This window comes from Micromys minutus (assembly GCF_963924665.1).
Source record: "Micromys minutus genome assembly, chromosome: 1".
Lineage (NCBI taxonomy): Eukaryota > Metazoa > Chordata > Mammalia > Rodentia > Muridae > Micromys > Micromys minutus.
In genome coordinates, this window is record NC_137969.1 from 4,451,412 (window position 1) to 4,478,123 (window position 26,712).

General features: G+C 37.3%; 1 protein-coding gene across 2 annotated transcripts in view; it reads right to left on the reverse strand.

The window, feature by feature from the left end:
• Positions 1-478: 478 nt before the first annotated feature.
• The window catches only part of PCDH7 (protocadherin 7), a gene marked incomplete at both ends in the record, with an annotated part of 391,176 nt that continues 364,942 nt past the window's right edge, over positions 479-26,712 (reverse strand). For both annotated transcript variants that reach the window (XM_080930198.1, XM_080930197.1), the window contains one exon: positions 479-855. In XM_080930198.1, coding sequence (XP_080786324.1) covers positions 479-855 — 377 coding nt within the window. The remainder of the gene's footprint in view (positions 856-26,712) is intronic.

The following is a 26,712-nucleotide window of genomic DNA, read 5'->3' on the forward strand; positions in this document are numbered from 1 at the left end:
CAATGGGCTGACTTGAACAATAATAAAGCATTGATAGTCTGTAGTATATTTTTACAGATCCTTCTTTTATTAACAAGCCAGATGACACTCAAGCAAATCAAAGTGACCAAAATCATGCTTCAGATTAGGGATAATGAGAGTGTATTATGTTCTGCTAATGAGACTTGTTACCATGAAAAGAACTTGCAACCATCTTTTTGTTGTTGTTATTTGGGTTTGAGGAGGGGGAGGGGAAAGAGGGTGGGTGTTGGGGATCAGTAAAGGGTGCAGACATGCAAGTGACAAGAATGGGCTCTACTTTGTACAGGGTCATCAGGCAAACAGTAACACTAGAGGCCTGATTTGGAGGCAGAAGTGGCAGGCAAAGCTTTGTCTCTTTGGTAGCCCCCTCTTTGTGATTAAATGGTTTCACTTAGTCGTGTGTTTGCCCCTAGCTCTCCCCGCACACGGAAAGAACTTGCCGTTGCTCCTTGACAACCTACAGATACACTTCTCTTCTAGTGAGAGTGCTGACGGGAGATGGCTTGTATTCCCCTGTTTTTGTTAAAGGGATATCCTCAGGGTGGGCTTCCTCACTCTTGCTGAAACTAGCTGCACTGAAGGTCTCATAGGATGAGGTCAACTTTTTGTTCAGGAGGTTTCTGTTGCGGTCACCCATGATGGCGGCCTCGCCATTGGCCAACTTTTCCTGGCTTCCTCGTTCATCAACAGGCATGAAAGTGGAGAGTTTGGGCTGGCTCTTCTTCCTCTCTGGGGAAGTGCGCACCGGCATCCAGCAGGAGTCTGAATGGCCATACTCGTCACACTCACGGGTGCACTTGCCAGTCAGCGCTACATCCGGAAGAGGCCTTGAATCTGAAATTCAAGAAGAAGTCATCAGTGTTGGCCACGCAGCAACAGGCTTTCCCGACACATGTGAGCCCGGCACCCATCACTTCCCATGTATAGTAAAGATAAGGTTGTGCAAAAGTAGAAACTACAGAAGATAGAAATGGAAAAATGGTAACTTGGGTATGCAAAAGTACCCATTATACACTCATTTGGTGTATTGCAGAGCACTGAAGAGACTTTCAAATGTTTAAATGTATATGCATATCTCAATGGATATAAATTTTCCATCTAGACAAGAAAAATTATTAAATCCAAACGGGTAACTTTCTGTATCTATATGTTACCCCATAGATAGTGTGTTGTTGCCAATTGGACTACATTCGCTCATGCATTATTCATGGATACGCAAATAGGCAGAACCTTATATTTAAAATACATCTTAAGATGTGAGGGAGAAGTAGATTCTACAGTTACAGCACAAAGGTATAACATATGAAAACACACAAGCAAGTTAAAGATCTGAGCACATTCACAATGGCGCCTAGCGTTTCACCCCACCCACCCTCCACCCTTGATCACTGTGACAGGTGACCTAATGTGTGCACTAAGACAGTGCCTGTGTGTCACATGGAAGTGCATTCACAAATGTGCTTGCTGAGTGGGAATCTGAGATATAATGTATTGAGTGAGGCCAGTTAAGTTTCTAATTAATGTTGTTTATCAAAGGAATGGGAAAATGTATTCCATTTCCAACAAGCTAAGTCATTTCCTCAGAGTTCTTCCGGATCTAGATTAAATACTGCAGTCAAGAATGACTGCTAGTCATGAATGAAATGATGATATGTAATTACAAACTTTTTGAGAAGTAAAAATTTTTTTACTAGCTTTTGCTAATTTTTAGAGAGGGAAAGACAGAGGCTTGCTCTACTACCACAGCAGATTCTAAACCAATAACCTGTAGGGTTTCATTTAATGTATTTTATAGTTTAATATGCTACTGATAAAGACACAATAAGTTGTAATCCCAATAAATATATGAGTATCAAATTACTACAACTTAGGACTTGAAAGTAAAGCAATTCTGATGCCTACACTACACGTATACTCATAAATAATACATTCTATATATATCATCTAAAGTGGCTTAGCTTCAAAACGAGAGAGCTATTACATGAGTCCCAGTATTGTTTAAGTTGGATTTTGCTAAATGTCATAAATAAACCCTCCACAATCATTTGTTTAACCCCCTTCTCCCTTTACAGATTATTGAAATATGTAATTATTCATTGTAGATTTTCACACTACTACTGGACTTGTGGATGAACAAGCATTTAGCGTTGACAGTCAAATGTCATGAACATGACGCGGGGAGTGGTCCAGGTAAATTATTGTAGCAGTTGAGAGCACTGGCTACTCTTATTGACTGGGTCTCTGATTGTACATCTACACAGCAGTTCACAAACAGCTATAATTCCTGTTCTAGGAAATATACATACATACATACACACACATGTATATGTGTGTGTGTGTGTGTGTGTGTGTGTGTGCTTTCTTCTAGCTTGTTTCTACTAATTCCACACAAATGCACACAAAGATACAGAGGGTACCACCTCCCCTAAATACATACTCATACATGCACAGGCATGCACACGCACACACACACACACACATTATTTTTAGAGCCGAATAACTTTCTGCATGATTCCTTTAAGAAAAGCCTCCAGCATCTTCTTTTAAATGTTATTCTTGTAATAATCTTGACTGACATACATACTTTGAAGGAAAATACCTTGAAAATGTGGGGCATATGATCAGTTCTATGTTTCACTCTTTTTAAAAAATAGTATTAATCATCTTATTTGTTTATATTTTAAATGTTAGCACCTTCCTGGTCTCTCCTCCACGAACCCCCCACCCCACCCCTTCACCTTTGCCTCTAAGGGGGTGCTCCTTCATTCACTCACCCACTCCTGCTTCACCCCTCTAGCATCCCCCTTCTCTGGGTCATCAAGCCCTCACAGGACCAGGAGTCTCTCCTCCCACTGATACCAGATGAAGCCATCCTCTCTACACAGTAGCGGGAGCCATGGACAGGCCCATGTACAGTCTTTGCTTGGTGGTTGAGTTCCTGGGAGCTCTGAGAGATCCAGTTAATTGATACTGTTTTTCTACCTACAGGGTTGCAGTCTCTTTCAGCCCCTTCAGCTTCTTTAGCTCCTTCAGCCCTTCTCCACACTCAGGTCCCCGGCTCAGTCCAATGACTGGCTGTGAGAATCTGCATCTGCCTTAGTCAGGTGCTGGCAGAGCCTCTCAGAGGACAGACATCCCAGGCTTCTGTCTGCAAACGCACATTGACATCAGTTACAGTGCCTAGGTTTGGTGTCTGAGGATGAAATGGATCCCATGGTGGGGCAGTCTCTGAATGGCCTTTCCTTTACCCTCTGTTCCATGTTTGTCCCTGCATTTCCTTTCCACATGGACAATTGTAGGTTAAAATAGTTGAGATGGATGGGTACTGCCGTCCCTCCACCGGATCTACTGGCGGCAGTCTCTTCAGGTTCTGCCTTCCCTGCTGTTGAATATTTCGACTACTGTCATCCCCATTGGGCCCTGGGAGCCTTAGTATCTGAAATTCTTAGTATCTGGAACTTTCTTTTCCTATCAAGTCTGTAAAATGTTTGTAAGAACCACATGTGGTTACAAGGAGATTGTTCACTTAAATTTGGTTCACTTTCTAATCAATGATACCGGAATTATTCAGTCTCTTCCCTCTGCTCTTAAATCACAGCCCACAGTCTTTCCTCCCCAAAACTTCTTTCCCCTTAAACCTTCTAATGAACAGCATTGCATCTTTGTTTTCTTCCTTTTTGCCATGGTCTATTTACAAGCTGCCACATCTCTATCCCAAAAGCATAATGACTTTTAATAAGGACCTCCTGTCATTTCTAAAGTCAAGCACATGATTGGGGACCACAGTGGAAGTTGACAAGCCTAATTGGCTGAGACATATTGCAGTGTTTGTCATCAAATTTAGAAAATAATCAAGGACGACTATAAGAGAGTCATCAGGAGCAATCAGAACATCCCATCCTGATGACTGAAATAAATCTTCAAAAGCAATGCCAGTGATTAACACATGCAATTTTTATTATGATGCAATTTATTGAGGGAACGGATAAGTGAGTGGAGTAATAGTTCTCTGTGAATATGTTTTTATTTCAATTATGCAGGCATATACTATTATTATTATTATTATTATTATTATTGTTATCATTATAAGTTTTGTGAGAATATTAAAGACCATTAAGCATAATTCTCTCTTCCATAAAAAACAGACTTTTAAACAATGTCCCATGCATAATTATAAAGGGCTTAATCATTTTATGTCCACTACCTCCTTTCAGTCTTCTAATTATCTATTAATTAAATATCTAATGATTAATATATGTTAATAAGTAATTTATGAAGGTGATTATATTTTAGTGCAGTATTATACACATTACATTGAAGAGAGTAAAGAAAGAAAACAGCTACTACAAATCTAGTTAGCATGGAGCATATTAATAGTAACATAAACTTTTCTATTTGGAAATATAATATTCTCTAAAGTGATTTTTAACCAACATTTTATGGGTCCTTTAAAATTTTATAATCTCCCAAGTTTTTTCCCTATATTTATTCATTTTTTGTGAATGTGTATACTTTAATGTGTATACATTTTAGCAGAAACTATGGGCCGTATGTTCATAGTAGAGAACAACAGAGGAGTTAGGTCTCCTTATGACGTGGATCTCAGGAATCAAACTGGGAACTTCAACCTTAGTGGCAAGTGCCTTTATCTTGTAAGCTGTCATATATATATATGTATATATATATAAAGTAGCATATAAAATATTAAGAACAACTGATGTGGAAATGCTATTCAGTAGATCCTTTCCTATTTAACATTTCTCAGGTAACTCTTCATTCTAAAGAAACTAGGCAATTTCCTAGAAAGATTACAATGGTTTGGAGAGCTAAATCTTTTCCTAGATAGAAAATTGACTTCTTGCTCAGAAGCATGGTTACAGGCCATTATAATACAAGAAATTGCAGAGTCGCGAGAATCCATGTGAACTTCCTACAGTCTGCTCATTTCCTTCTTGCCTCAACTGAAGGCCAAGGGGGACAGACTCAACAGGGGGTCAAGCTTGTGGTCAAGCTGAGGTCCAAGTTCTCTTGATCATTTTATGGTTTCTCCATATCACATTGTTCCTTTCTAAAAATAGTGGAGTAACTGAGAGGTCAATTACTGTTCCTCAAGCCCCTAAGAGAAAGGTGGAGTCTGGAGGAAGCAAACATATCTAAACAACACAGAAAATTATGCCACAAAACCATACATTTTACCACCTAGTAAAAAGATTGGCTCAGTCATGAGAATATGTGAACTTATTATGCTAGCAAAAGTCAAACTCTAATTTAAAAGGTCAAGTTCTGTCTCTAAGCATCTTAATTCTTAGAAGGGAAAGAAGATGTAAGGATGAGAGGCAAATGTGAAAGATGCTGCTTTATTAAACTCTACAAGAATGATAGAAACCAATGGAGAAGTTAACAGGATGGAGCAAATCTCATGGGACCGAAACCTAGACAAAAGCTAGACTTAACTAATACTGAGAACAGAACTACTCTTCCCCATGGAAGAGCCACCAGAGTATTTACAAAATACCAATTGATCGGCCCTGAAATAATAAAAAGAGCAGTAACATTAGACAGACAGAGCAGACACACACACACACAAACACACACACACACACGTACACAGAAAGAGAGATAGAGAGAGAGACATATATGTGTAAATATATGTGTGTGTGCATATACAAAGAAACATATATGTAATAAGAATTAAGGAGGTGGAGGACTTGATTTTGAGGGAGAATTATGGGGTGCACTGGAAGAGCTGGAGAAAGGAAAAAGAGAATATGATGCAAAGTTTTAATTTTGAAAAATCTAAAATAGGCTCAATAGCACACACCATTAATCCCAGCACTCAGGAGGCAGAGTCCTAAAGATCGCTTTGAGATCAAAGCCAGCCTGTTCTACAGAGCAAGTGTCATGACAGCCAAGGATGCACAGAGAAACCCAATATCATAAAATACAAACACCACCAACAACAATAACAATAAAACTAAAAAGAAAGACAGATATTGCAGTAAATATTAAAAGGATGGTTTAACCTTTTATCAGCCCCCGTGGTCTCACCCTGAGGACGCCACTCTAGTGTGGAGCCCAGCATGCACATTCAGTCCCCACACCACTTGGCGCTCCAGGCTCCCTCTAAGAACCCACAGCTACCTCCTTTTTGCTGCTTCTGTCCTGGGTGGGTACGACCACCCTGGCTGTTTTACTCACTTTCCCTTGGTTTGTTGTCACCAAGCCTTAGACACATACCTCCCAATTCTGCCTGACTTCATGCGTTCTGCCAGTACACCTTCTGAACTCAGTCAGTAGTCACATCAAAGAACACACCAAACTACTCTAATCTAACAGGCATAACATAATTAGCCAACCTTTATAAGTCAAAAGAACTTGTACAGCTCTATCCTTTACAAAAACATTCATTACAATCTTATTTATGAAGAGATGCACGGAGAGAAACAGAAACATCTGCCTGCATATTTGTTCCTCTCAGAATCTCCCTCCCCTCCTGCCTCCACTTCCACTCCTTAACCTTTCCCACCTAGCTCTCTCCTGTCCAATAATGTATCCCCTTAACATAAATATACAGACAGATAATATGTATAATCTTTAGGCACAGAAAGAAAAACTCAGATTAACAAAGACCTGTAGTATATCCAGAATTTTCTTCTACAGCATTTGGGGCATCATTATTTGAGCAAAACACAGGGGACAACTTCTGACAATTAAAGACAGCTTTACAAGAGGAAGGATTGGTATATGTGGTGATGCTTGTTAGAATTCTGGCAACTGCATTCTAGTCTTTGACCAGAACTGATTCTTACCACTCACATATAGAGCCTACGCTATACTGTGCTTTGAAATATTCCTAGTGTAGCTTTATTTTTGAGCTATGTGCATCATTTATTCATTCTATATACAAATTACTAAACTTGCACACCGCATGAGATAAATGGATTGTTTCTCAGTGTTTGCAATTTTAAACATCCACGAGAATCCTCCACTTTGGTCTTTAAAATCAAGTATCTGTGTATTCCTTATAAAATTCTGTGAATGGGACATGTGTTTTCTTCTTTCCACAGAAGGTATGTGTTGACACCTTTCCCTCTTATTATTTTCTATTTCAAAAATATTTTAATCATGAGTTCCAGATATTAAAAATGTTGCTTTTACAAAGCATCTTCACATACCTCTGAAGTTTCACAATTAGAGGAGCTCATGTCATAATCATTTAAATAGGTAAAGCCTAGAAAGTAGCTCTAGCAAGCAACGGCATGTACTGCCAAGCCTGCCAACTTCAGTTCACCTGCAGGATCTACATGAGAATCAGCTCCCACAAGTGCTTCTCTGTGCACCACAGTTGATCAAAGCAGAAGTACTAATAGATACGTGGGGTTTTCTTTGTAACACAGAATGAACAATCCCAATGTCTGTTATTGCATTTAAGCCTGACCCAAAACACTAGGTTGCTAGTAGGCCGGCCATCTTTCTATGTTTGTCAATCGTAACAGAGATCACCACCAACTTAAAATATTATCAAATTAGAAACAAATGAATCTAAAACTCAGAGGTTAAATTTATGGTCAAGATTACGAAAATAGGACAAGTATCTTAAAATAGTTTTATTCTTTTGAAGCAAAGTGATAAAGCAAATGACCATTCATCCTAAGCCCCACAGACTTCTTGATGGATTACATTTATTAGGTCAAATGAAACATAAAGACAATCTATTTCTCTAATTGCTCTACCCATGCCATTTTAAAGTGTCTCAGGATAGCTTCTGCTATAAATGTGAATTTTTTATTTTGATCTCTTGAAACTATGGTGGTACTAGAATGTGGCAGAAAGATGTCTGTGTGGTACCCAGCCTGTCTATCAAAGGTCTTGCTACATTTTCAACTGCCTGAGAGTTTTGACACCACCATCTAAGAGAAAGTCTAGCTTGTCCTCTCTGAAGATGATTGCCACTGAAGAAGGAGATTGGGATACTAAAGATGTCTCAATAGATCTATTTCCCCCTAGCCAATGACGTGGATGAATGTTGCTGGGAGAGCCAGGCAAACACACAGGAGATGCTAAGCTAGAACCAGAAGAGGCAGTGAGTGAGTCTTTGCCATTTGAAGCCCTCACCGGTTTGTTTAGCGGTAGGAGGGGTGAAGGTCGGAGGGGTGAATTGGGGGTTGGGATGAGGCAACACTAGGTCATATAAATAATGAGCATAGATCGCACTTGCTGCCATAGTAACTGCCAGATGGCAGCCTGAGATCTAGAAGCAACGCTTTTGACTTGACTCATGTCTCCTTCATAGACAAAATCTGGCCGCCACAGATACAACCATTTCAAAGAAAAAATGTATGAGATTACAATCACTCTTAATTGAGGCGTTCAGACAATGGGCTCTCTTGCAAAGTGTCAGAAACTCAGCTACTTTAATGACAGAATTCACCGTGTGACACCTCGGAGTGCTTTCCTTCACTGCTCTCATGCCTAAACAATATTAAAATGTCTAAACGGGTTTGAAAGCATCAGCAACTTTTCTTCATACCTTGGGCTAAAAACTCTGTTAAATGGCAATTGAATGCATTACAGGAAGCATTTACTGCCCCAAGGTTTAGACCACTGTCACTCTGAATTTGGCATCTCTTCACACAGCTGAAGCTATGCACAGACCTCTCGGGCATTCTTGCTGAAATCTCGCAAATGCGAATCTGCTGGTTGGCCCCTGAAAGTGGCATGGCAGCAGAAAACTTTATGCTGACAGCTCAGGCAGTTAATGAACATCAGATATGGCTTCCCCTGATTCCACTGTTTGTCTGGGCCAGACCAGAGGTAATTGAGTGTTATGTGATAAAGCTGAGAGCAAGGAGATAGAAGTTCTGCAGAGGAGCTGAAGTTCTGAGACCCAGGAAGGAACCAGGGCTTTTATTTGACTAGTTCCTGCTTCTGCATTCCCGGGGTGGGGGAAGGGCAGAGTTTGGGGCCATCTTTTTCTACGTATATTTTTCCACGTTAATAAAAACGTGTGTGATTTTTTTCCCATGCAATATTTTTGATTCTTTCATATTGGAATTCATTACCTGAGGGTTTATGGACTTTATTAATCTACTGTAAGCTAAGAGTTTTCCCTTCCCTCAGACACTTAGATATATACTTAAGTAATGTTTTTAGTGGAGCTCAGAATACACACATTAGAGCACCATTTTATTTCCCACATCATAGCAGATAGGAGAAAGGAGTTATATTATCATACTTACTTTCCCCACCACTGGAATTAGAATTAAATGTTAAGACAATCTTAACAATTCAGAACCCAGTCTCTAAAACAAAACTGGAAACTTGACTTGTCTCTGAGAAATGAGACATTTAAAAAGCACAGAAAGATGAAATGTATTTGGAACAAGTATAATAATTAGAAAGAGGTTTATTATGTTAATAGTTTAGGCAAATTTGTTTAAATGTCCAAATATATAAGGCTCAATAATTTGTGAGTTTTTGTGTTAATAGGGAATTAATGGTTTGGTATATATTTATTAGATGTTTTCTTTCCAAATATCAAAATTCATTGTTTGCTTTCAATTGGGATCTTGAACATCAGTCACTTATACCAGGGGAGTAAAATACATTCTTGATATAATATTTCAAACAAAATCAATAATGACTAGATAAAAAATTTGAAAATTAATATATTTCATTATTATTATTATTGTGGCTACATTATTACAGTTTTGCTATAAATGTAATTTGGGCGGTACTAGAGGATGTTTTAGTATCATTTTATAATCACATTATACTAATGGCCTACAATCTCTGAATTGTAGGACAACTAGGTGAATATCATCTGCCTGGTATAATTATTTTCCTCATTAGTTCTATAGCCTAATGGTTAGTCAATTGTTTATTGCTGGCCAGGAAGCTATAGAATATTTACCCAACAATTTATCAACTTTTTTTTAAAAATTTAAGTTTATAGTACATAGAAATTTTCTTGCTCTAAAAATACCTTTTGGTTCTGTACTTAAAGGATGTAAGAATATCATTTTTGCTTCCCAAACAATACAATATATTATATTATGTTATATTATATTACATTGTATTGCAAGAGTAAGGTTATGAAAAGAAAAACTGAAATAGAACCACATTAAAAATATTTAATTTGGAAGTTAGAAGTTAAACAACATCTTTGGCAATATGAAGTTTTATCGGATATGAAGGTACTGCACACATGTGATTTTGTTAAATACTGAATGAAGATTATTTGGCCTTCTATGTTGTATTGAGTAGAGGAGCAATGAGAGCAGCATTGGAGATGTTTCACGGTGCCCCCACACAGACACTCTTAGCAGATGTATGAAATAAATCATGGTAACAGATATGGTATAAACAGAGTTGGGTTGTAATATAGCAAGATTAGTTTTGGACAAGGGCAAATCTAGGAATTTCAACTTGTTCAATTAATTTATTTTCTAAAGGAGCAAAATTCATGGTATTGATTTATTTCCCTTTTCAATATAGTGATCCTGAAAAACTATAAAATTGTGCTAATTGACATAAACATTTTTCATGTATAATTTCAAGTTCTTTGCTTTGAGTTCTTCATTGTATTGTTTCCCAAAACACACCGAGAGGTTTCTCTGGCTAGAAATTCCCCTGGAAAAGCAAGCTGCTTGTGAGTGATTCCATTAGTGGTCATGATTGAAGAGGCAGGCAAAGATTTATGCCACTGAGAAAGGTTTCCAGTAAACATCACGTTCAGAAGTACTGTTAAAAGACTGGACTTCTGCTAGGCCCAGAGGAAACGAAGTTCACGGGAGGAATTTTAAAGCAGGATAGAGGGCTGCCTTGAGACTGTGGTCAATAGGTTGATCGGTTGACACTACAAATGGCCCTCAGGATTAGGACCAGAAATGTTGAGGAGCTCAGCATGCACAGCAAGGACATGAAAGAGAAAAGGAGGAAGTGACCTTTGTTGATCAGCTAACAAGACTCAGTGAGCAGCGAAGGGCAGGGCTGAAAATCAATGAAGCGGCTCTGGATGCCTTTGCTCCAAGTGATTGCTGTATCTCATTGAAATGTTTTATTTACTTCCTGTTTCTTTTGGGAGTGTTAATATACACTGATGCACCATTTGGAAGCCTATGAAGAGGGAGAGAGCCAGCTCTGTTCGTCCTCTAATATCTGCAGCCCACACTCCTAAGCTGTGCATGTCATCTGGTTCTCCTTCTGCAGTAGGAAGAATTATCCCGTCCTAGAGTGCTGACATTGAAGGTCCTGGATTCTATGAATAGTTCGAGTCACATAACGAATGGGAAATAAGTTTTGACAAAATATAACAACAAAAACAAACCTTAAAACGGTTATCAGAGAGGCTGAAAGATACAAAATTTTTGGATTATCCAAGCACTCATTATAACTACAGGGGGCCACTGAGAAAAGTGGGAGACAGAAGAAACGTTAATGTCGGAGGAATAAGACCATATGAGAAAGAGTCCACCTGCCAGTGTTGACACTGAAGACGGGAGTTGGGGCAATAGACCCACAATGTGCAGAACTTCTGGAACTAACAAAGAAGGAAATCATTTCCTTAAGACTCCAGAGAAAGAAAAAGGAATGGATTTCAGTCTTCTAACATTTGTGCAAGGGTTTTGACCTACTTAGTTCTATTTGAATTGATTTCCACAGTTTTAAGATTCAAACTTTGTGGTAAATTTCATAGTGGCTTTAGGAGCTAAGTACATGTTACTATTGTTTCTCTTCTTAGAGAAATGACAGACTACCCATATTTTATCCACTAGATAAAAAAGAGGGAGAAACTGACTTTCATGACACAGTTCTTGAATCATGTGATATTAACTTTCGAGTATCTATTTAAGAACCTTTAAACATTCAACGCTCCTATGGTATTTTCAAACGATCAGTCAGCACAGTCCTATTTTATTTTGTCTAATAAGATACAAGCAACTAACTTTTGAAGGGTAAAACCTGAAGTCTTCTCCTTCTTAACAGTTTAGTTATATTTGTCTCTGGGATTCTTAGCAATGATAACTAAGCTATTCTAAAATTAGGTAACATGAGTCTCAAAATTAGAAAAAATAAATTTCACGTTGCCTCTGAGCTGTAGGGAGGCAGGCACTGTGGCCCAGTACTTGTGACATTTATAGAACTTGTGCAACGTTGGGAAGTTTAAGAACAACAATTAGAGTTTGACCCTCTCTAGGTTTTAACACTTCTTCCATAAGTCTCACCTTACTCCAGGCTCAGCGCAGATGCCCCTGCTGGGTCTCGGTTCTGACTTCTATGTTCTTAATCTCTTTAGTTTCATTTGTGTTCTCCTTTGCCACTGCGACAAGCACATCCACTAAGGTCATCGCTATACAGTCTGTGCCCTCCCAGAACCAAAGACATTAGTGTGTTGGGTCTTCAGTTTTTAGCTCATGTCTATCTCCCACCAAGCATTAAAATGGAGTCCCAAGGAACTACCTCAGAGTCTTGTCATGGCTATCTTATTTTCAAGTCTCCTGACTCTTTAATTTTTGTTCTTGGTCCAGTGTTTTTAAATCCATCAAAATATCATTTAATACGATGCATTGTAATCTACTAAGATTAATTTGTAAGGTATAATCTCCTATGGAAAGAATGGGACATTGGAAATATGTAGCATCAGGGTAGCTACATAATTAATAGGCATCAAGTAAAGAACTTAGTGCTACGGAAGGGAGACAATTTATATGTTATATGTTTTCAGGAGGCTTACAGGTTTTCATGTTAGGGGCTGTTATCATGGTGCATTGCCATTAGCTATATTGTAAAGTTGAAGTTGCTTTTGCTATTTAGTAAGGAGACTGAGATGAACTCCTCCCACTCACTCACACCTAACAATTTCTTTTATGTCTATATATAATCTTCCTGGTTGAATTTCTCTCTCCAAAAGAGCAACACAGTGTACTGGCTGGGTTTGTGTCAATGTGACACAAGCTGGAGTTAGCACGGAGAAAGGAGCCTCAGTTGAGGAAATGCCTCCATGAGATCCAGCTGTAAGGCATTTTCTCAACTAGTGATCAGGGTGGGAAGGTCCAGCACATTGTGGGTGATGCCATCCCTGGGCTGGTAGACCTGGGTTCTATAAGAAAGCAGGCTGATCAAGCCATGGGAGCAAGCCAGTAAGTAACATCCCTCCATGGCCTCTGCATCAGCTCCTGCTTCCTGACCTGCTTGAGTTCCAGTCCTGACTTCCTTTGGTGATGAACAGCAATGTGGATGTGTAAGCTGAATAAACCCTTTCCTCCCCAACTTGCTGATTGGTCATGATGTTTTGTGCAGGAATAGAAACTAAGACACTGGAAATATCAACAGATGTATTTTAAACCGTACAGTTTAGTTTTGGCACTCAACCAAGGGGTAGGGACTATCAGTGGCAAAGGTAGGGGACACCTTTAGGAGAAAGTCTAATTAGAAAATCCTATCTGTGATCTCAATGCTACCCTTATGTATGAACTCATTTGTTACATAGATTGCAGGTACTAGCTCTTTAGTACCTATATCTCAGGGACATCAAGAATTCTGATTGACAGCTGTGCATTTCTTTGAAGAATAAACCAGCAAAACTGAATTTACTATGAACTTAAACACTGTTTTGAATTTTAGCACAGTGTATTATGAGTGATGTACCAGATCTATTCTTTTTGATGAGCTGCATTTGCTCTGTGGGAACAACTTGATGAATCACAGACGTATTTTGAATCTATGTTTTTCAATCTGAACATCATAACCCATAAAGATTTGGCTTAAATACATTGAAATATTTATAATCAGCTTTAGATAAAGTTTATGCTGTTTGGTAATGATTTTACTTCCATTTTTCATATACTCATATATATGTATATGGAAAAGCCCAGTCTTTCTAGTTTTTGTCATTTAAATAACCTCAAGTCTTATGTATGGCTCAATTGTAAAATGCTTTCTTGCCCTGTACAGTGTTAAGTTCTATCCTTTGCATCACACACACAAACACAATCACGCAGACACACACAAATACAGACACACACATACACACAGACACACACAAGCACACACAAACACACATACACACACACACACATATATACAGACAGAGAGGGAGAGAGAGAGAGAGAGAGAGAGAGAGAGAGAGAGAGAGAGAGAGAGAGAGAGAGAACAGAGGGAGAATAGATAGATCATGTGCAATACAATGTTTAGAATATTGGACAGTTGACAATAAATTATATGCAATTATGTCATTCATAACAATCTCATACAATTTTAATATGGGCATGATGGTACCTGCATTTGAAAATTTACTTTTAGCTGTTATTTAAAGTTGGACTTCAGAGACTAGTTTTTCATTAAAAAATAATTCAGACAACTCAAAATGCAAGAGTCATTTACATGCTCAATAGGCATTTTAGGAAGTCTACTGTAAATACAGTTCTGACCTTGCAATATTCTGAATTGGCAACTAATACCTTAGATTACAATTTTCTAGCATTAGACGCACGCGATTGTGATGAGATTTTCATACCCCATGTAAGTCCACTGATAGATTTTGATTTACTTAAGTGAGCCAAATGGCAAATGAGTCTTTATTAAGGGAGAGTGCACTGTGACTCCTTACTGTCCGGTAGACAGGAAGAACTAGGTCATATTTAAAGCTGTGTAATTGCACTGCCTTTCTAGTGCCTGAGTATTAATCTGTCACAGTGTCAAATGATATACATTTAGACTTCTTTGGCAAAAATGTGTCTGTGCTTAACACTCATAGTGTAAAAAATTCAAGAGTACAATTAGCATGTCATCTCTCCTGCAGTTGATTTAAGCAAAGCATGAATCAGAGCTTAAGAGTCAACATAATTTCTTAAAAAACCGTGGCAAAATTGTGTTACCGCCACAATTCAAAGACTGTACAGTGGGGCTAGCAGGCAGTGACAATCAACTGTTGGTCTCCACCATCTGCCGTGCATGCTTTTATTTAAGTCTTTCCATGTTTGTGTGCATTTTTGCTTTTGCCAATATTTTCAGTTTTGAGTTTGCCAGCAGTTGGCCTCACATAAGAAAATAGGTTCATGGTGTAAACAGATTTTCCTATGTGCACAATGAATTGGTTTCCCTGGCTATTCCGAAGCACTTAGGCAACAAAGACAGGCTGATGGGGCGGGGAGTTAATTTTCAGAAGTTTTATTAGATTGGCCAACCTGTCTCTTGCAATTCAAATAAATCAATCCTGTAAGAATGAGCAGGAATAGCAAAGGAGAAAACTTCAAGTATTGTAACAATGTAAACACTCACCAAAGCATATGCTTTGCAAGGTTTCATTTAAGTATCCCATTTCAAATTTATGTGCACTGGATTAACCATTGGCTTATATTCTGAGTACTTAAGAACATCAGATAGAAATCGCTAGTGAGTTTTACCTTTAAACTTGCCAGCCTTCATTATTCTGCAAATAAACTGAGGACTAGTGGATTTCAGTGACAAGATACAGGAACTTGGGGGAAATCTCAACATGAAAAAGATACGATTTTATTGAGCAGAATTTACATGGACATTGCAAGCTCAGGTTGTATGAGACAGATTACTGGAGGTCTAAATGCTCTTAAAAATATTCATTTGTGGTTTCAGCCACATATGTAGCAGAGGTTGGCCTTGTCAGACAACAGTGGGAAGAGAGGCCTTTGGTCCTATAAAGGCTCAATGCCCCAGTGTAGGGGAATGCCAGCATGGTGAGGCCGGAGTGGGTGAGTGGGTGAGTGAGTGGAGAGCACCTTCATAGAAGCAGGGGAGGGAATGACAATAAATGAAATGTCAATAAATAAAATATCTAATAAGGAAAAGAGTATTTCATTTGTGTGTTCAGGACATACTGATTTGTGAAGGCCGATTCTGAAATTTTTGCATGTAATTTGTGGTTTGTCACATATAGTTCACACCTGAGTAAACTAAAGCAAAGGAACAAATCACTCATGAGCTTGCATCTGTTGACGTAGGCAATATGCATTCAGATTTGGGTCCTTAAACACTTTCTGACATGTCCAAGAATAACACAGCAATGAAACATATATAAACATAGGTTATGCATATGTCATGATGTGATATAATCTGATATAGTTACTATCAGAGTAGTGATGACCAATCATAGCTAATATCTTCGCTTGAAATGAGAGCATTTTAAACCAGAGAGGTGCAGGGTAAAAACAAGACAAACAAATGTGGAAGCATCCAATGCCAGAGTCACCAATCATATGATGGCCGGAATTCTACATTTTCCTCCTAACCTGTTCTCACCCAAATGCAACTTCCTTTGTTGTTCAGTGTATTCAAGAACTTTTCAAGTTAAAATAAGGTAAATTCCAATGTTGATAAACTTCCAAACCTTCTATTATTGCAGTCATGCATATCCAAAAGAAAGTCTGATTCTCATGGTATATGTATGTTTTTAATTCAACATCTAAGAAAGAATGCTCAGTTATGAGTTTCTGAATCTTTGTCATTCCTTGAAGACAAAAGCCTATGTGTAAACTTCAGTATAATGGGGTTACTTTGGAAGAAATAAGAGATTATACAGTTAAGTAGATGACAAAATGCTAATTATTATTTATAATGAATATGTTGTTGGTGAACTAGATGTAAAAGCTGTGGCTGCTTTAACAAAGAAAAGAGAAAAAAATACAACACTAGACAGCGATTTCTAGCAAACTATCAGATTATGCAAGACATGTTGATCATAATTCACTTGGTTGAGCTGGAAAATATGATTATGTAGCTTTAGTAAAAGGAAATACACAAAACATTGTCTTGACTTCTTAAATGAAACAAATTCTTGGATAACATCCAAAACTTTAGTTTTTGGAAGATGTAACCTGGCTGCTGGTGAGACTACATCATAACCTGCAGAGGGAGAGAAAACTATAAATAGTGAAGTATAATGGGGAAAGTGGAACCGGGGTCTTCATGGACACAGAGATGTCTGCTACTTCTCAGATAGAAACCTGGAGCACACACGGAGAAACATGACATAAACAGAGGTCTAGAGAGTCAGAGAAATGAACAAGTCAAAGTGGCACATTCACCAGACTATGGTGTGAATTTCCACTCTGCTCCTTACCAGCCAAGTTAACTTTTTTGAGGAAAGAAGGAGAAGATGAAAAGTTAAATTTATAATATTAAGATCTTCATACAGCGGCACTTAGGCCATCTGCCCAGAAACAGCAGAGATCCAGGGACACAGGCCAGGTACACAGGAGAGACAGGAGCCAAGCACTGACAAGACCACGTATAATCAAGGGCAAAAAAATGGCAAGAGGAAAGCAAAAGAACTTACCCCAGGGAAACCAAGACCTGGCAACACCAGAATCCAGCTCTCCCATCACAGCAAACAGCAGAATGCCAAATACTCCAGAAAAAGAAAACTCAGATCCGAAATCATACCACAAGATGATGATAAAGAAACTTGAACAAGAATGGGAGGAAAAGCATAAATAAATAGAAGTTTTTAAAGAAGAAACAAGAAAAACACTCAAAGAAATCAAAGAACTAGAGAAAAACAGAACCAAAGAGATGAAGGAATTGAAGAAGGAATTTAAAATGGAAATGGAAACAATAAAGAAAACACTAAAAGCGACAACCCTGGAGGTAGAAACCCTAAAAAAGAAATCAGGAGTCACAGATGCAAGCATTTCTAAAAGACTACAAGAGATGGAAGAGAGAATCTCAGGAGCCAAAGACAACATTGAAAACATAGAAAAACAGTCAGAGAAGATGCAAAAGCCAAAAAGCTTCTAATCCAAAATGTCCAGGAGATCCAGGACACAATGAGAAGACCAAACCTAAGGATAATAGGAATAGAAAAAGGCCAAGAATATCAATTAAGAGGCAGAGTAAATATCTTCAACAAAATCATAGAAGAAAACTTCCCTACCCTCAAGAATGAGATGACCATGAGCATAAAAGAAGCCTACAGAACTCCAAATAGATTGGACCAGAAAAGAAATTCATCATTTTTACTTTTACTCATTACAGGGGAAATTTATCAGGAGAAACTTTCAATCTTTCAATGGATAGATCTCCCATGCTCATGGATTGGAAAGATCAACGTTATAAAACTGGCCATCTTACCAAAAGCAATCTATATATTCAATTCAATCCTCACTAAAATTCTAACCCAATTCTTCATAGAGTTAGAAAGAGCAATGTGTAATGTCATCTGGAATAACAAAAGACCTAGAATAGCAAAATCCATCCTCAAAAACATCTGCAGGAATCACTATCCCTGACCTCAAGCTATATTACAAGGCAATTGTGCTGAAAACTGCATGGTACTGGTACAGAAATAGGCATATGGATCAATGCAATAGAATAGAAGATCCAGAAATGAGCCCTCATGTATATGGTCACTTGATTTTTGACAAAGGAGCTGTAAATATTCAATTGAAAAAGGACAGACTCTTTAACAAATGGTGGTGGTCCAACTGGCACTCAGCATGCAGAAGATTGCAAATAGACCCCTTTTTATCTCCTTGTAAAAACTTCAAGTGCAAGTCATTCAAAGATCTCCACATTAAACCACGTACAATGAAATTATTTGAAGAAAAATTAGGGAAAACCTTAGAACACATAGGCACAGAAGAAAATTTACTGAACAGAACACCAATGGCTCTGGCTCTAAGGTCAAAGATTGACAAATAGAACTTAATGAGATTGCAAAGTTTCTGTAAGGCTAAGGACACTGCCAAGAAAACAAAACGGCAGCCAACAGATTGGGAAAAGATCTTTACCAACCCCAAATTTGATAGAGGCCTAATATCCAAGGTATACAAAGATCCCAAGAAGTTAGACACTAGAGAATCAAACAACCCTATTAAAAATGGCGGACAGAGCTAAACAAAAACTTCTCAATTGAGGAATATCAAATGGCTGAGAAGCATCTAAGGAAGTGCTCAACATCCTTTGTCATCAGGAATATGCAAATCAAAACAACCCTGAGATTCCACCTCACACCAACCAGAATGGCTAAGATAAAAAATTCAGATGACAGCAGTTGCTGGCAAGGATACAGAGGAAGAGGAACACTTCTCCACTGTTGGTGGGGTTGTAAACTGGTACAACCACTCTGGAAATCAGTCTAGCAATTCCTCAGAAAATTGGACATAGTACTACCTGAAGACCCAGTTATTCCACTTCTGGGCATATATCCCAGAGAAGCTCCAACATACAACAAAGACAAATGCACCACAGTGTTCATAACAGCCCTATTTATAATAACTAGAAGCTGGAAAGAACCCAGATGTCATTCAGTAGATGAATGGATATAAAAATTGTGGTATATTTACACAATGCAGTACTACTCAGCCATCAGAAACAATGACTTTATGAAATTCTTAAGAAAATGGGTGCATCTCGAGAATATCATCCTGAGTGAGATAACCCAGTCACAAAAGAACAGACATAATATGCAGTCACTGATAATTGGATACTAACTCCAGTAAGCTCTGAACGTCCCAGAAACAATTCACAAACTACATGAAGTTCAAGAAAAAATAAAAAAGAAAAAAAAGGAAAGAAAATGAAAACCCATTATGCTTAATCTTTTCACACCAAGAAAACTTTGGCTATTTCTATGTTACATCTTGTTTTACATGTACTTTATGCTCATTGTAACTAGTAAGATTTTAATGCATACTATCAAACCTTTAAAAAAATCAAGTACTGACAAAAATATATTCACATACTTTTATGCATAAATGCTTAAAATCTGTACATTTATCTTTGTTTTTTTAAAATAAAGTTGTGAAAAAATAAAATAAGTTTACATTACAAAAAAAAGATCTTTATACAGTGGTATTTCGTCATGCTATTTGCTGTTACATAAACTAATGCTCTCTTCCTTTTCCTGTATCCTATTCCTACACATTGTATATGTGGATGAATATTTAATCTATATTATTCAAATATATTTTACTCAAAGTTCTCTTTTTTTGTGTTGGTTTGTCTACATACTTTGGGGAAAAAATAGTATTGAAAATAAACAATCGCCCACACACGTGTGTGTGTGCGTGTTTGTGTGTGTGTGTGTGTGTGTGTGTGTGTGTGTGTATGTGTGTAATATAATTTGTAAGAACAAATGTTAAAATCTTCCCAGAAATTTTATCGAAGAAAACCATCATTTACAGTTGGTTACTTTTTATTTATTTGAATTAATAATGTTGAAAATGTGTATTGCATCTTGCTTAAAGGAAGTATTATAATTCACTTTAGAAGATTAGCCCTCTGGATTTCAATGATTTTTCTGACAGTTTACATTATATTGCCATAATTACTAGGTGTTCAACATTAATAGAAACTTAACCTTTTGTTACTTGCAAGTGTATAATAATAAAAGGTATAAATAATAATCAGTACTCTGTCATCTACTTAACTATGTATAATCTCTCATTTCCTCCAAAGAAACAATTTTATATAATTATTATTTTATGCATTTTAAAATCATATTTTTGGAATTTAAATCTCAATTCCACATTTGTTGCACATGGGAACAAAGAAGATGGTAAAAATTAAGAAAATTAAGTATAATGTTTGTATTTAATACAAAATAATCTCATTCCTTTGATAAATTCTACAAGACTTTTCACACTTTGGTAAAGGAATTTGATGTAAAGAATCTTAATAGGACAGAAAGTATGAAAGACTTAGAGTCCTGCTGAATGTGCAGCAAATTACCTTCCAAGGAAGGGAGAAGTTAAGAAGCAGGTTCCTGCTCTGCATGTTAACTGGCCTTCATAATGCAAAGCTTAAGTGCAAGAGAGAGAATTTGAAGGGAAAACATCTTGACATGAACTTGTCTTCTAAGAAGTGTCAAGTAGAAGTTGCTTTGCTGAATAAAGCTGTGCATACAATTAGGGACTCATGTCCCCTCTAGGCTGGAATAAAGAATGTCATTTAACCATTTAAAATGTTGACTATTCAAAATGAGGACTAATTATCTGCCCATGATATACCTACATGGCTTCCAAAAAACACATGGGGATTGGCTGTGATTAAACGCATTTGCAATTGCAGTCAGGTTCAGGATTCAGTCTAAAAAGATCTAAGAAGTGTGACTGGTTATACATTATTCATGAATTTGAGAAAACAGTGAAATAAAATATCTCCTTACAGTGTGTCCAGACACTTACCATGACACATCCTAAAACAGTTAGCATTTAACATGCTTTTGCTTGAAAATATAAAACAAAAGATCTACCTAGATAGTAATTCATATATAACAATGATCATATTGAATATTACAGAAAATGGCAATATGAACCTTTCCCACTGGGCAGGATATGATTTAAATTGCTGTTTTGTAGATAACTAAAAAGAATCACATACTTTTTTCTCTTTTTATGGAAAGGAATTCTTTCCAGTCTAATCCACAAAGCTACTATGATCATACTTAATTAAGTTATTTTGAGCTAAGTTAAAGAAACCTAAAATAAATGAATTTGTATAAGAAATGAATCTTCTCTCCCCCCCCCCATAGTTATTTTAAAGTCTTCAATGTTGTTGGAATTTTTTTCGGACCTCGAGTGCTTATCTCTGTATATTGAAAGATAACAACTATGCATTCTCAGCTAGTAACTGCATTTTCTTAACTGTATTTTAAAAGATACTGGACACAAAATTTCCACAAAAATGAAATATTCCACACAGCGAAGCATCACTGGATTATGTTGCTGTTTGTTGCAAACCTTGGCTATCAGCCTACAAGAAATGTCACCCCTGATTATTCTTGAATTTTAAACACTTTAAACGGTAACGTAATCGTGACTGTCTGCCTAGTTTACTTCTTTGTAATTAATATCAAATCCTATGATATTTCCCATCATTTTCTTCATTCCTAATGTTATCATTTTATTTCAAAACTATGCTAACCTACATATTCATAGATGCTGCTCCCTGGTCTCGCTGAATCATAAATTTGTATGTTCTTTAACATAAACGAGTTATGATTAAAAGGCCTTTTTTTTCTCTTTTAGCACCTGGATGATAATGCAATGTCTAAAAGATATACTGGATACCAAACACCTGGCATGGCTTTTGGACATTGATACATGACCTTTGGGCAGTGACCATGTGCTAGTTATATTCGGCATACCCACCATCATTGAGATAAATAGCTCAGCTGTCACTGGGTATGGCATACATTTACCCCTGTAACCTAGCAAGGTTAGCTCTGCAAACACAGAAAACCCTGTATGTATAAGCTATGGCAATTGACTTTCCAAACTCTGGCAGACCATAGGGACTCTGTCTATTGTATCAAGAAAGTAGCACATGTCATACCCATTTCCCAAAATGAGAAATACGTGACAAATGATGATTGAGCTCAACAGAGGACCCTGGAATTGGCACACCTGTTTCTCTAATCTTACCAATTACCTCCAAGTTTATACAAGCTAATTATTTCTGCCTAGCCACTGACCTCCCAATCTCTGACAGAGACCCCATGAAGGGTAAACAAGATTCCAGTCCATAAAATATGTGCTGAAGAAAAGAGAGGGGAAGCAATCGTGGAAGTAAGGATGGTTTCCGTTTTCTACTGTAGTAATCCTTCTACTATATGGGTTGCTCGGTGAAGACATGGGAAATATGCCGATTGAAGACGCCTAGCAGGGAAAACTGGCAAAGAAAATCTGGAAAGAAATAAGGCAAGATGTTTACTGAAGATTGAAGAGAGAGGAAGAAGGAAAACTAAGCAAAGATATTGAAATGATTCCCCAAAATAACAAACTGGGGGGAACATAAAAAGGAGAAGAAATGGGGTCAGGCAGAATCAGGGGGGGAGAAACAAATGACGAAAAAGGGGAAATGAAAATAAAATGCCTGGGAAAATTGCAAGAATAGCATTGAAAGGGTCTGCAACCCCATGCGAAGAACAAAATGATCAACTAACCAAACCCAACACAATTCCCAGGGACTAAAACACCAACCAATAAGTTCACAAGGAGAGACCCATGACTCCAGGTGCATATGCAGCAGAGGACAGCATTCTCTGGCATTAATGAGAGGAAAGGCCTTTGGTCCAGTGAAGACTGGCTTTCCCAGTGTATGGGAATGCCAAGGTACTGAGGCAGGAGCAGGTGGTTGGGAGAGGGAGCTCCTTCATGGAGGCAATGGAAGGGAGAGGGGATGGGACTGGGGGAAGGGAATAACATCTGAAAGGTAAATGCAGAGAATATCTAATAAAAAAGGGGAAAAAAGAAAGGATAGCACACAGATAGTGAGTCTGAGTCTTTTCAAACCAAAAAAAAAAAAAAATGCAACTGACATAAACTTCTTACAGCTTTTCGGTTGTTTGGAGACAGCATTACAAATGATTATTGAGGCTCAGTGGTTAGAGGTTCCTGACGTCTTCATCTTACTTTGATTTGTTAGAAGTTGCATTAGAACTAGCAGTACCCATGGCTTTTCATGAAGGGGCTAGCAGTAGCATATGACCATGGTGTAATCTTAAAAACTGGCTCAACATTAAACATCAGCATGAAAAATAACAAAGAATGAGTGGGTTGATCATTTACTCTTTAAAGGCAGAGAAATACAGAGAGCCTCTGAAGTGAATTGAAAACCTGCACAACGGTAAACAAGTTAATGGAAAACCATGGTCCCAGCCAGAAACAAAGATGACATTAGGAGAAACATGTAGGGAAATGACACTAAACACTCGAACACTTTACATCTACCCCTAATTGCCAAAAGGTGTCAGTAGCATTTTAACAGGTTAAAAAAAGATTAATGAGTCAAGAGCAGCCCTCTGTTAAGCACACACACATTTGGATGTGCAGGTTGTCTTGTCGGACTTTAAAATTTGATCGTGAATAACCAATCTAACCATAAATATTTTCTGTATCTTGTTACTTTATCTGCCACACTTATGGTTCATTTATACAATCAGTAGAGAACTTATATTTCAGATGAGGTCAGAACATCTCAAAAAAAGAAAAAATTAGACCCTGGTCAGGTTGACATTCTGTCCCTCATATCCTTTTTAAAAACATAACATTCAATATGTTTTCAAGTGACATCCTTTTTAAAAACTGGAAAGATGATAGATGAGTTTCCCGAGGAAGTTGACTAGGCAGAAGAGTATCTTTTAGAACAACATTAATAAAATTTATTTTGAGAACTGTTTAATGTTCCAAGGAAAGAGCAACTAATGACCTAAAATTAGTACAGAATTCAGAGTGTTTCCAGCACTTCAGTCAACTCCCTCAAAGTCAATCTGAGTGTTGTAAGGCAGTGGAGTTTCATTAAAATTCACATAGGATCAGCTACAGACCTGCTAGGCTGGAGACATATTTAAAGATATATTGTTGTTTGAATTCTTTTATTGGCTTAATTTTTTTCTGTACAGTATGTTCTGATCACATTCTTTCCTCTCCCCAAACTGCACTTAGGTCCCTCCCAAACTCACTACCCAACAATTTCAGTTTTCTTATCCCTAAAGGGAAAAAGTGAAAAAAAAAAACAAATATAAAGTAAAATAATCAGCATAAGTAAGAACTGCATAAGTTTAAGCCACATAAAGTCCCAGGGTGGAACAGAGGGAGTAGACAAAACAGCCCAAGATTTTGCCTTTAATCAAGAAGCTAATTGCTACTAATATATGCTATGAAAGAGAAAAATTAGTTTTTGACAATGAAGTGTCAACTGGGTATATCAGGGTCAACACAAAATAAATTCCACATGGCAGTTGTTACCCAATACCAAACGGTCAGCTCTGAATATATATACATATATATGAATACACATATGATTACATATATGAATACAGATAGAGATAGAGAGATATAGATATAGGAATAGGTAGAGATAGAGATGATAGAGATAGAGATGATAGAGATTGGTATAGGTATAGATATAGATATTGATATGTATAAATATATATATGTATATATGTATGTGTATGTATATGTATATGTATATGTGTATGTGTATGTATATGTGTATAATGTATGTGTATGTATATGTATATATGCTGAGCAGGTAGTGTTTATGTATGTAGCAATGCTGTGTTTGTGGTGTGTAAGTATGTGTGCATGTATGTGTGTATGTAACAACAACTCAAGGAAAAGAGGTCCTGAAGTTGAGAAAGAGCAAGAAGGGGTTGGAGAGAGGAAAGAGAAGGGGTAAAGGCTTTAATTATATCAAAGATTTAAAAATAGTGTGCATGCTTTAATTTTGATATTACTTTGTTTTATTGTTACCTTTAAACATCATTTAAAAATAGAACCATGTACCTAGATCTTTAATCAACAAATAACAATAGTGTAAGCCCTTGGGAAAGTCTGTCACAGTAACAAAATTAAGTTCCACGTGGACTTTGTTTTTAAGATATTTAACATCTAAGAAAAAGAACAAATGCAAATGTTTTTAATTCACACACTAGAGATCTCTGTTCTTTAGAAAGCACAATAAATTATGTGAAATGTTTGAAATGAATGCAAGTTCACTTTTGTTGTGCTGCCTGACATTTGAAATGGCAACGCTGGTTTACAGCAGTTCCACCATGACTGACTTCATTAATCACTGGCCTTCTACCCTTATAGCAAAGTTGAATTCCACTTTGGTGTCCTCACAAACATCTTTACCCAGTCCTGGGTGAATGAAACAACTGTTTTGCATCCTTAATATCCTGAAAGGGATACTTTTGCTTGGGTGTTTCAGTCTGTTGTTATTTCTGTCTTTCTGCTCAATAGAAGAACAAATAGAGTTTATTCCAAACTGGAAATGCCATGTTTTTTTTTTTACTGAGAATAATATCAAAATGATGTTAACATGCTAGTAGAACAAAAAAAATGAAACGTACTGACTTGATAAATATCCTGCCTAGAGAGCTGCCTGGCACATTTCAGATTCACAATGAATAACATTGGAATAATGAATTAATGAATGCTAAAATATTAACTGTGTCTCAGCAGCATAATATGTCTCTCTGTTCTGCCAAATGCTTCAAGTAGATACAGGAGTTGTGAGCACTGCTTATTGCAAAGCTCAAACCCTTCTATTAGGAAGGAAATGACCCCAAGCACAGCATTCACTGCTTATCTGGGTTAGAGCCTGTGTTGGTATGTAAGAGTTTAGTTCAAGGAATTACCTTACTCGCCTTTTATTAAAGACATGATAACAAGTCCCTGTAACTGTTTCCATGGATAACTTTAAAATGTGATCCATAATATAGCGTATAAAACCTTCAGACTGACAGAATGCTCTAAAACATACATAAAACATACAATGTGATACAGTTCCTTATAGCACTTGGTTGCACTTCGGTTCATATATTTTACCATTGCATTAGCACTGTTTCATCATTTCAGTTATTTTTATGTTTGCTTATATATATTATATTTATATATTCATGTTATATTATACTAATATATTTTATTAATATATATTTATATATTATATGTGTGTGTGCGCACACAAGTATATGTGTTTCAACATATGTCCATACATGTCAATATGCATGAGGAGGCCAGAGGTCAACCTTGGCTGTCACCCACCCTGTTTTATGTAATATGCTCCCTTACTTTGACTGGGAAATTTTAATATAACTAGCCTGGCTGGTCAATAAATCCCAGGAAACCTCTAGCCTCCTTGCTCCAGGACTGATGTGACAAGTACCACTTGGTTCTGCTTTTTAAATGAGTTCTGGATATTAAA